This window comes from Rhincodon typus, chromosome 7 (assembly GCF_021869965.1).
Source record: "Rhincodon typus isolate 14 chromosome 7, sRhiTyp1.1, whole genome shotgun sequence".
Classification (NCBI taxonomy): domain Eukaryota; kingdom Metazoa; phylum Chordata; class Chondrichthyes; order Orectolobiformes; family Rhincodontidae; genus Rhincodon; species Rhincodon typus.
This window is the reverse complement of record NC_063338.1, coordinates 45,664,056-45,676,320: the sequence shown is the minus strand read 5'-3', so window position 1 is coordinate 45,676,320 and position 12,265 is coordinate 45,664,056. Positions and strand designations below refer to the sequence as shown.

At 40.7% G+C, this 12,265-nt stretch overlaps 1 protein-coding gene across 3 annotated transcripts in view; it reads right to left on the bottom strand.

The window, feature by feature from the left end:
- The window catches only part of slc25a12 (solute carrier family 25 member 12), a 123,097-nt gene that overhangs the window by 89,811 nt on the left and 21,021 nt on the right, over positions 1-12,265 (bottom strand). For all 3 annotated transcript variants that reach the window (XM_048598562.1, XM_048598561.1, XM_048598563.1), the window contains exons 5-6: positions 6,396-6,535; positions 415-561 (exon numbers count right to left, since the gene is read on the bottom strand). In XM_048598562.1, the coding sequence (XP_048454519.1) occupies positions 415-561; positions 6,396-6,535 (287 nt within the window). The remainder of the gene's footprint in view (positions 1-414; positions 562-6,395; positions 6,536-12,265) is intronic.

Sequence of the window (12,265 nt, the reverse complement as noted above, 5' to 3'; positions counted from 1 at the left end):
ATACAGAACCTTGGAAAATAGGCGACAGGTTTAGATAGAGGATCTGGAGCGGTGCAGACTTGGAGGGCCGAAGGGCCTGTTCCTGTGCTGTAATTTTCTTTGTTCTTGTTCTATTTCAAGAAACTGATCCTAATGATAACTCCAAATACAAACTAAGAATCTTTCGTAGGTGTATTCTCTGGTACAAACATGACGGCAACTCCAATGTGCAACCTCTTTATTGGACAAAACTAATCTAAAGCAGACAACATTTTTTTGGTAAATGTGATGAATTTTAAAATTACTAAGATTGATAGTATTTCATATAGAGGCTAATTGTTTGAACACATTATCCAACATAAATTATAAAACAACACCAAGGTTGCATTCCAAGCTCAATTGGGTTTTGGAAAAAAGTCCATTAATTTCACTTACTGAGACCAGGTTCTCTTCAACAAAAGGAGTGAGCATGTGTGAACGAATGGTAACCATAATATCACTGAAGTCTAAAGCCACAATTGTGCCACTTTTGTTTTTGTCCTTTTGTGCAAAGGCTTGTCTTGCATGCTCTAGCTGTAGTTCCTGTAAAAGAGAATCATGCATGTAAGAAAAGAATCATTTCCCTCTCCGAATAGAGCCAACACTACTTGTGAAGATCGAAACAACACAACTTCTGAAAAGGACAATAACATTAATAATTAACTGGGAACAATAAAATCAGAATATTCATTCCTTTTCGTTCCATCATCTGTACCCATTATATTAATTGTAAATTAGCTGCCACCATATCAAACACTTGAAAGTTTATCAGAAATGTCTACTGCTCTTTTGACACTACCATTGTTTTACAAATCAAAAGCAGCATTATTAATGGCTATTCCTCACAGGCAAGGATGGTTCTCTTTGAGCCCAAAGTGGGCTACTGATTCTAAAATGGGCCTTTACAGTACATGGGGCATTTCTCATGCTATGTCTCACAGCGCAATACTCGTTCGAGTCATGACTTGTACTTTTCGTTTTTGCTTTCCTTCCTTTTTTGTCACAGTTGGGTCTCAAAATTTTGGGATCCTTGCCACAGACTGCCTCCATCTGGTTCGTAGTGACTGCTGAGGTTGCATTTCCTCACATTAAAAACAAAGTACTGCAGATGCTGGAATCTGAAACAAACACAGAAAATGCTGAAGAAACTCGCGTCTGGATGCAGCAGTGAAAAGAGTAACAGATTTAATGTTTATAGTCCATTATCACGTAGACTCAAAATGTTGACTGTTTCCCTCTCCACAGATGCTGCCAGACCTGCTGAGTTTCTCTAGCATTTTCATGTCGACTTTCATCATATCCTTGAAGGACTTTGTCTCTCCTTCTCTGGCGTGCCTTCCGCCAACTTTGCTGGGACAAAATAACCTGTTTTGACCTGGTATGTGACATCCAAACTATATGATCAACACAACGAAACTGATAGCAGATGGTGATTGCCTCTACGCTTGGGAGGCACCGATCATGCTGGTGCATCATTTTGCACTTCATATGCAAGATCTTCTGTAGGTTGCCTTGATGGCATGACTTCTGTTTTTGAAGTGCCTCCTATACATTGCTCTTATTCAGAACCACACTGTAAGGTAGGGTTATGGTTGAATGGTGGATTAATGTCTTAGTTTCAGATTTGATGTTTAAATCTTCAAACACCTGCTTCCACAGATGGCCAACGGATGTACCAACAGATTTCAGGCAAATCTGGGCTGCTTTGTCAATGTCAGCTACCTGCTAAAAATAACTTCCAGGTACTCATCAGGAATACCAATTAGTGGGGGTTCAGGTGTGTGTATTGGGAGCTCCCTAACGAAGAACATTGCTCTTCTGAATATTAAGCCCAAGTCTGCCCCGGCTTTGGTAAATACGTCAATGATTCTCTGGAGATCTGTTTCCAAAGCAGCTGTTGCTCAGCATCATTAGCATATTGGAGTGCAATACCTGAAGTCAGGCTGGTGTTACTTTGTGGCCTGCAATTAGATAGTTTACAGGCCATTCAATAAACAAACTGCACTCTAGCAGGGAACTTGTCTCTAATCTATGGATTAAAAAACCGAAGGCAATGACACAATCGTGTTTAACAATTGCGTTAATCTCAAATGTTTAAAGGATTAGTTGCAAAGGATCACTGCTCATGTACCATGAAAGATGGTGACAAATTTTGAAGGGCATCCACGCTTCAGCAGAATCTTACAGACTGGCACACAATTTACTGAGTAGAAGAGCTTTGTCAAGTTTAAAAAAAGTGCTTTACAGAAAGGATTATGTTGCTTGCGACATTTTTATGTTGGCGAGCTATGAAAATCATGTCCACAAAACGTGAAACAAGTGCATCAAATAAACCCTTACAGATGGCAGGCAAATCAGCAGTCTTTGTTTTGATGTTGTGACCATGAGTTTGAATTCGGCCAATTAATTTAAACGAAGCACCTAGATACGGAAAGCCAACTGAATTTAAATCTGATGGTCTTGCCAACCTGAAACCAATCATATTATAAGAATTTGATTGTCATAACGGGTATATAAGACAAAGGCATTTGGAAAATCAGAGAGAGCCAACTGCCATCAGAAAAAGGGAGACAACTGCCACCTGCCAAAGTTAGCACCTTTCAGCTCTCAGAGAAAGCCAGTCGAATTAATCAAAGGTACCACAGTATTTCAGCTCAAAGTGGTCATTGAAGAAATTATAGAGATAAAACATTCCTGACAGCAGAATTAATGGAAGAAAGGTATTTGTGAAGAGAGCAGAGACAGAATATTCCAGAAGACAGTCTGTGGAAACTTGGAGAAATTAAGTTATAACTTATTGTTCTTATTAATTGGGTTTATATTAGTGGGACTTGTCTTTATTTAAACACAATTCCAGTAGAATTTAGACTACTAACTACCCCCTAACTGGTCTAAGGGAGAATTGTCGGTTTGTTAGTAATTTTATGAATTTGTTCATTATTGGGTTAGATAAATTGCTTCTTGTTACGTGTAAAGTGGAAATCAGGCATTTTATTTCTTTTAACCATTCTTTTAATAGACTATGAGGGGAAAGGCAAGCTTCTCTGGGTGTTTAGGGGGTAATTATTAGAAGATAACCCCATCTCCTGTCAACATATTGGGGCTTGTGTTTTAGTTTAATTATCAGAGGGGTTCGGCCATTCCCCGTCGTAACACTACTGAGTACAGGCCAGAGACCTCACACTCCTCATATGACAAGGCCTTCAATCGCAGGATCCTTCATGTAAACCTCCTCTGGACCTCTCCAATGCCAGCACATCCGTCCTTAAATACAGGATGCAAAACTGCTCACAGTATTCCCAATGTGGTCTGACCAGGGCTTTATACTGCTGAGGCTGTATATCTCTGCTCTTGTATTCTACTTCTCTTGAAATGAATGCTAACATTGCATTTGCTTTAACTGCCAAATGAATCTGCATGTTAACCTTGAGTCAGTCCTGAACGAGGACTCCCACGTCACCTTGTGCTTCAGATTTCTGAAGCCTTTCCCCGTTTAGAAAATAGTGTCTCTATACTTCCTAACAGAGCGCACAACCTCACACTTTCCCACATTGTACTCCATCTGTCACTACTTTTCCCACTCTCCTGACCTGTCAAATTCTGACTGTAGCCTCCCCAATTCCTCAACATCGCCTGTCCCTCCACCTATCTTTGCATCTTCTGCAAATTTGCAACAATGCCCTCAGTTCCATCGTCCAGATTGTTAACGTATAACATGAATAGCTGTGGTCCCAACACAGACCCCTGAGGAACTCCATCAGTCACCAGCTGCCATCGTGAAAAAGACCCCTTTATCCCTACTCCCTGCATGGCTAATTCTTAATCCATGCCAATGCCTTGTCTCTACACCATGGGCTCTTATATTTAGCAGCCTCATCTTATCAAAGGCCTTCTGGAAATCCAAACTGATCAAATAGAACATATCCACTGGCTCTCCTTTGTTTAACTTCCTTGTTACCTCCTCAAAGAATGCTAATAAGTTTGTCCAGCATGACCTCCCTTTGACAAAGCTGCGTTGCCTCAACTCTATTTTATCATTTTCTTAGTACACTGAAATCTCATCCTTAATAATGGACACAAATCTTAGCAACAACCAAGGTCAGGCTAACCAGCCTGTAGTTTCCTGTCTTCTGCCTGTTTTTCTTTTTAAACAAGGGTATTACATTAGCCATTTTCCAGTCCTCTGGGACCCTCCCTCCAGCAATTCCTGAAAGATCACCACCAATACCTTTACAATCTTCCTCAGCTATCTCCTTCAGAACTCTGGGACGGGTGATTTATCCACCTTCAGATCTCAATAATATCCTGATCGTTCTTAGTAAATCAATCTGGATTTTCTACAAGGAAAAAAATCAACTGCATCTTTGCAGGCACTAATGATACTGGGTTCAAGGTCATATTAAAGACTAAGGACATTCATTTTCCATTCTTGACTAAAGGTAAAAGTTTTTACTCTCCCAGGTATTTTTGGAGACATGTTTTAAGTTGCATTCATTTTTTGGGAGCCAGTTTAATGGATATGATTAAATGAACAAGTAAGTGATCATTCCAGCAATCACCAGCTTCTGACACTGCTGTTGTAATGTGAATATGTTTGCAATTTCTAGCACAGACAGCAACTTGAGCAATCACGTGCTCGTGATAGATCGTGTGTACGGTCATATTCTCCACCTGTTCATCTGGTGGAACAGGATACTGGTGACAAGCTTACGTTCTATGCATTTGATGAGAAGCATGCCACTGGAGCAGGCATTTCCTATTCTTCCTCTGCCAATGGTTTCATTCCAGAGATTGTAACCAGGTCAGGTTAGGTACAGAAATCTTCCCTGGTTTTGTTGTCAGCATCTAGAGCTGCAGCATATGCACTGATCACATTGTCATGAGGCGGTCCTTGCTTTGTAGAGGGAATTCATGGAGTTTGTTGAAAATTTTGTTCTTGATGATAAAATCAACTGAGAACTCAAAGTTATTCTGATTTTCCCTTCCAGAAGAATGCAAACCTGGTACACTGTTCCTTGAACTAGTCATTTCTTTGCTACAGAACCTGAGAAATAAGAAACAGCTGCCTAAAACAGGGTGAAGTAAGTGTGACTCCGTAGGTCCTGTGCCACTTAAGTTACCATGAAGCCTTGTTGGAATCCCAGAAATGATCAGCAGAGAATGCCCTCACAAACAAGCTCTCAACTGCAGAATACGTGGAGAAAGATGTGCACTTCAGAATATCTCAACGCCTGTTGCAGCAGAATGAAAAACCTCTCGATACAAAGGAGTAGCCAGGATAAGACACATTTCCAAAAAAAAATTAGTCTAACAAGTCCATTGCTTGTTAATAAACATTAGCCTGACAGCTGGATTTTGGTGCAAATAACTTTTCTAAATGCAAAAGATTTTTAAATTGCAAGGTTTAATATCCAATTTCAAATTAAGGGCGGCACCGTGGCTCAGTGGTTAGCACTGCTGCCTCACAGCGCCAGGGACCCGGGTTCGATTCCCCCTCGGGGGACCGTCTGTGTGGAGTTTGCACATTCTCCCTGTGTATGCGTGGGTTTCCTCCCACAGTCCAAAGATGTGCAGGTTAGGTGGATTGGCCATTCTAAATTGCCCGTAGCGTTCAGGAATGTGTAGATTAGGTTGGTTATGAGGGATGGATCTGGGTAGGATGCTCTGAGGGGTGGTGTGGACTTGTTGGGTGAAGGGCCTGTTTCCACACTGTACGGATTCTATCATTCTATGAGCTTAAGGTTGACTGCTTCAAATGATGCAATTTCTTCAAGCTATATATACACAGGTTTAATCATTTTGATAATCAAGTGAATTTGAACAAGACTTCTCTAAGCATAGTTTCACGTTAGTTAGGAGTTAGAAATATAATCACCATTTGATCGGTGCTGCTTAATCAAAATCCTGGAGCTTTGTACCTAGTAGCATGCGAGGGTACCTACACAAAATGAACTACAGCAGTTCAAGGTAGAAGCTCAACATCATCTTCTGAAGGACAACTACGAATAGGCAATAAATACTGGCCCAGCCTTCGATACCTATGTCCCATGAAAGTTTTACATGAATTTACTCAAAGTAAGATTTTATATTTTTCTCTTTATATTAAAAGGAATACAAAAGATTTGAAAATATCCTGTTTAAGGTTCAAAAATCATAAAATATACAAGCAAAAGATGTATTAGTAGAAAACATTCAACTTATTAATTGCTTACTTTGTATGATAAAAAAAAAATACAATTAAGACAAGGAGGCAAAGACGAGATCATTTGGTGAGGATAAGTGGGAAGACTGAATACAGACATACATCTCATATGTGTATCAGATCAAATAATGTTCTCCACCTGGCTGTAGCACAATTGGTCAACATTATTACTTGCCTGCAAAAACTGTGTAAATTCGGAATATGAAAGATTCTTTTTCCTGTCAAAGCCAAAGTGCAGCCGAATAAACTCACAATCCCAGTTGAAAGGAATATGATGATGTATAATTGTCTGGCTGAAGATCTCTTTGATGTTTTCTAAGAATAATTTTGAGAAGATGGTTAGGACATAAAGAAAATACCCAATAATAATTACATGCAATAGCCTGTTAAAAAGTTACAATATGTCTAGGCAATAGGTAAATCTGCGCGTGTCATTAACAAGGTCATTAGCACATCAATGAAAGTGTCTGTAGAAATAAAAGCCGAGCCCTTAATAAATGAATGGTTAAAATCCCAACATAGCAAATGATTTGCCACATTGTATTTATTGCCACAAGATCAGAAAATTACCTCAATACTCCTGCTGACAGTGCCCAATCAAATCATTATTAGTCAAGTGCCCATTTATCACATCCTTTGTAATATATTCTAGTATTCAGTGCAGTGGGCTTTTCCCCACCTCCAAGCTGGGTGGCCTGTGTTCACGTGTTGACTGAACAGCTGGTTTACAATGCAGAGTGACATTAATAGCACAGGTTCAATTCCTTTACATGCTCAGGTTACCATGAAGGACTCTCCTTCCTAATCTCTGCCCTCACCCGAGGTATGGTGACCCAGCAAGTTAAACCATCACCAGTCATCTCTCTCTAATGTGAGAGCAGCCCTTAAGTCTTTTAGGATGACGGCGACTTTACCCTTTCCCTTACTAACCCCATCACTGATTATCAACACAACACCACACCTCTTGTCCACCTGTCCTTCCTAACTTACAAATACAAGCCGTCTCCAATTTACAAATATCCTACTTACAAACACTCATATGTACAAATGAGGTGCCATACAGGGCTACGTTAATTTTAAAGATCTGACACACAAAACGTTTCCTTGTACTTACGAACGGCTATTTTAGACTGTCATACATTATGTTCCAACTTGAATATAAATCAGCTTGCAAACGTACTTGAGAACGGAACCTGCTCACAACCCGGGGACTGCCTGTATCCTTGAATCCCCAGTTCCCCAGTCCTGGTTACTCTGCAACAGCTTTTAGATCATGCTTCTCTTTGTGCCTTTAAATCACCAATCAAGTTGTGAATGCTGAGCACGCTTTCAGGTCAGGGTGCCTATAACATTACTCTGTATTCTAAATTTGGCGGATGCTCGGCTTCGTTTTGCCTACCTCCTAATTTAATTTATCACTTTTCCATTTCTTGTTATCAGCTTTACTTCTTTCTAATTTAGCTGTCCATCAAGCTTCTACCCCCATAACAGGCTACGCCAAATCATCACCAACAGCACTATCAAATCCCCATGAGGAGAGATCAGTCTTGGTACTATTGAGGTGTGAGCTTCTTGGGTGATACAATTTCTACCTAGCCCACAACAGATTTATGTCCTCACAAATTTTATGTAGGCCCATCTTTAATCAATAGATCCTTTTATTTCTATGCTTGCTGGTAAGTGGCACTGGGAGTAATCCTGAAATTACAGCTCTTGCTTTATAAATTCTTTTACCACTCCCTAAAATCAGGACCAACCTGATCCCTCTTCTACCCATATCATTTTTAAAAAATTCATTCATGGGATGAAGGCATCACTGGCTACGCCAGCATTTATTGCCCATCCCTAATTGCCCTGAGGGCAGTTAAGAATCAACCACAATGCCATGGGTTTGGAGTCACATGTAGCCACACCAGGTAAGGATGGCAGTTTTCATCTAAAGGGCATGAGATGGGTTTGTCCAACAACTAACAATAGATTCATGGTCAGATCTTTATATTGAGTTTAAAATTCTACCGTCTGCCACGCCGGATTTGATCCTGGGTCCCCAGAATGGACAGAAAAGGGGAGATAGTGTCACTGAGAGGAGTGGGTGAGGTGAGACTAAGTTTTACATTAATTTAATAATTATTCTAAAGGATAATAAATAGTTTCAGAATTATGCGATGACAAGTCAGCAGGGACAAGTGTAATGTATATCTGGGCAAGCGATGTGTCTCAGAGCAAAAAAAAAGGGCGGCTCAGCGGTTAGCACTGCTTTCTCTCAGCACCAGGGACCCAGGTTCAATTCTAGCCTCGGGTGCCTGTCTGTGTGGAGTTTGCACATTCTCCCCGTGTCTGCGTGGGTTTCCTCTGGGTGCTCCAGTTTCCTCCCACAGTCCAAAGATGTGCAAGTTAGGTGGATTGGCCATGCTAAATTGTCCATAGTGTTCAGGGATGTGTAAATTAGGTGGATTAGTCATGGGAAATGCAGGTTTACAGGAATAGGGTAGGGGTTTGGGTCTGAGTGGGATGCTCCTCGGAGAGTCAGTGTGGTCTTGTTGGGCTGAATGTCCTGCTTCCACACTGTGGGATTCCATGATTACCTGGGTCTCTGGATTAATAGTCCGGTGATAATATCATTAGGCTGTAACCTCCCTCATGATCTCTGACTGATCACCTCTCCTAGAAGGATATCCTGTGCCACTCAGTGACATCCTCAAAAAGAACTGATACTTTTCAGGCATGACTTTTTTTTTGTATAATCACGTGACTTTGTCTTATCACACTATGATTTTCTAAGTTCGTTGTTAAAGACTTCCTTCATAATTGATTCCCAGACTGTACTGATATCAAACTAACTGGCTGGGTTTTATTCTGCCTTCTTTCCTGAATGGCAACTGTTTCATTACAAATTTTCTGTGAACTAATAGAAAATAGTTTGCAAGTCCACTGGGAATGCTCTAAAATCCTGGCAAGTTTGGAAGTCATAACCTGCAATTCCACTATCTTGCAGCTACCTCTTTTAGAATCATGTCCAGGGGATTAGTCGGTCATCAGTTCCTTAAGTTTGTTAAATATATTGTCTCTGCTCATACTAATTACATCTGGTTCCACATCCTTTATAGCCCCTCAGTGGCCCTATATTTCAGGCATGTAACCTGCAAATTCTAATGTGAAGATAGGCATGAAATATTCGTGCAATATCCCTACGACTTCCTCATTCCCCATGATAATTTCTCCAGTCTCTACCTCTAAAGGGACTAATGTTTGCTTCAGCTACTCACTTTTACAGATTTCTTCTAGCTCTTACTATTTGTTTTTATATTAAGGGATACGGATTCGCCCTATCATCATTTTTGGTGGCCTTTGCTGGTTTCTGAAACATTTCCAATCCTCAGGCTTGCCACTATTCCGAATAATACTCTTTATTGCCTTAGGAAGCACCAGATGGATTTTTCTTGCAGTGTTTTTGCTTTTTTAATGATTTTTAATGCATTTTTGCTGAACATTTGTAATTGATTCTTTTTAGTCTATTTACCAAAACAATTTTAACTTCAAGATTCTTGTTTGCGATTGATACATTGATACATTGCTCTCAAAGTTAAAATGACAAACTGTATTATGTTCACATCTTCCAAAAATCTTTCATTATGAGATAACATATTTCATAGAACCCCTACAGTGTAGAAACAGGCCATTTGGCCCAACAAATCCACACTGCCCCTCCGAAGAGCATCCCACCCAGACCCAGTCCCCTACTCCTGCATTTCCCATGTCTAACACACCCAACCTAAACATCCCTGGGCCCTATGGGCAATTTAGTATAGCCAATCCACCTAACCCTGCACATCTTTGGACTGTGGGAGGAAACTGGAGAACCCGGAGGAAACCCATGCAAACATGGAGAGAATATGCAAACTCCACACAGACAGTCACCTGAGGATGGAGTGGAACCCGGGTCCCTGGCGCTGTGAGGCAGCAGTGCTAACCAGTGAGCCACCGTGCCAGAATATGGAAAATTGGAACATAGAACTATTTGGACATTTCTGCATCCATTCAGTTATCATATAATTTCTTAGAAAGTAAAAGTCAAAAGGTCAAACAGAACAGCGGATTATTTTCTTTCTCCTGGAAAGGTAAGTAATTTTGGAAGAAGTGTCCATCGGAGCTTTAAAAAGACATGAGAGATGAATTTTAAGATTCTTAATTGCTGGCCAAACAGACACGGAAAAATTCAAGGATTTATGCTATTTCAACAGCTTCTGGATTGTGGAGCTGTGTGTATTCACAGACCTTATTGAATGTTGATAGACAGGCATGTACCAGAAAGCAGTTCTCTTTTTTCAGTCAGTAAGGGACGAACCTGAAAGTAAAATTCATTAAAATCTCTCTCAGGATAACAATTCAAATATGAAGACTCCTAATTATATCCTATCTGAATCTAGACTCTGGGCTGAAGATCTTTCTTCATTTTGCAACTGCCAACAGGCGGTTACCACTGTTGCCTCACAGTGTCAGGGACCCAGGTTTGACTCCAGCCTCAAGTGACTGTCTGTATGGAGTTTGCGCAAACTCCCCGTGCCTGTGTGGGTTTCCTCCAGATGCTCCGGTTTCTTGCCGCAGTCCAAAGATTTGCAGGTTAGGTGGATTAGCCATGCTAAATTGCCCTGTTACGTCCAGGGATATGTAGGTTAAGTGGTTTAGCCATGGGATATGCAGGGATATGGACATGGGGTGGGGGGGTGGGATGCTCTTCAGGAGGTTGGTGCAGACTCGATGGGCTGAATGGCCTGCTTCAACACTGTAGGGATCTATGAAACAAGTTGGTCTTATTGATTAAGGGGCCAAAGGATCTAAGAGAGGTCGACCCAATCTATCTTCTGAATCTGTGCCCTTGACTTAGCAATTATTTTTTTCCCTTTTTTGCATATATCATTCCAACTCATATTTATGTCAGCAGAGCTGTGTAACTTGTCTTCATATGAATGGATGTGTTTGAGATCCAGGGGAAAAGTATACTTCTGAAGTGTAGCTTAGTTGTTAACCATTTTTGCAACTTAGTTATAGTTGTTGCTTATAATAAAGGAGTTATTTTTGACTTTGTTAAAACCACCGGATGGATATTTCTTTTACTCTGGTAGTACAAAGGAGACAAATCGACTATTTTGGTGATTCAATAAGACATTCACACTTTTGGTATAGCTCATGGACTAAGGGGACTTGATTACTAACGTACCACTCCCATCATAGTCGCTGTGCTTCGTTTCCATGTGGGCCACAACAACACTGATCCTCCATCTCTCACTCAGTTGTCTCCAGCTGTAAAGAAGTGTCCTGAAACCCTTGCTCTGGACAGACCATACAACTTCAAAACTGTTGATTGCAACTAGAGGAAGCAACCTCTATCCCTGGTTGACTCCACCAGCATATTCCATTTGATGTTCTGCCCAGCTTAATAGCATCCAGCACCTTACTTCGTTTGTGTCCTACAATTCTTGTTCTCATACAGAGAGAAGGCAAGTATTTTGTACCTGTTGGTCAGAGTCAAAAGCTGAGGCTCCTCCATTACTATGTGTGAGATCCCCAAACCTGTCCAAGTCTCAGTCAGTCTTACTTTTCTGTCACTGATATTCAATCAACTTCAAAATTTCTACTTAACCCCAGGGCTGTAACTGCCAATCAGGTAGCTCTCCTCCCTCCCATCGTCCACAATTATATTTACGTCTGCTGGAAATCCTCTCTGCTCTTCCTCCTCAATGTACCTCCCTAAATGAGCACTGGAATTACATTCTTTAGTTCTTCACTCTCATGATCCATTCTGCCAAACCATCAACCTCGTTTCTTGTCTTTTATCTTTCATTTTTACCCAGGTTTTTCTACTTTCTACTAGACTTTCCTGCATATACTACTATTGTGGTCATCCACTGTCATCTGTCTCTGTTGGCCAGTAAACTACCTGTGAATCACTTAGATGGATGCAAAAAAAAAGTGCTGATTGTTGTTTTTCTAGTATGGTAGATCATCATGTGTATTAAAAGCAGTTCTGGGTTCTAATCATATACT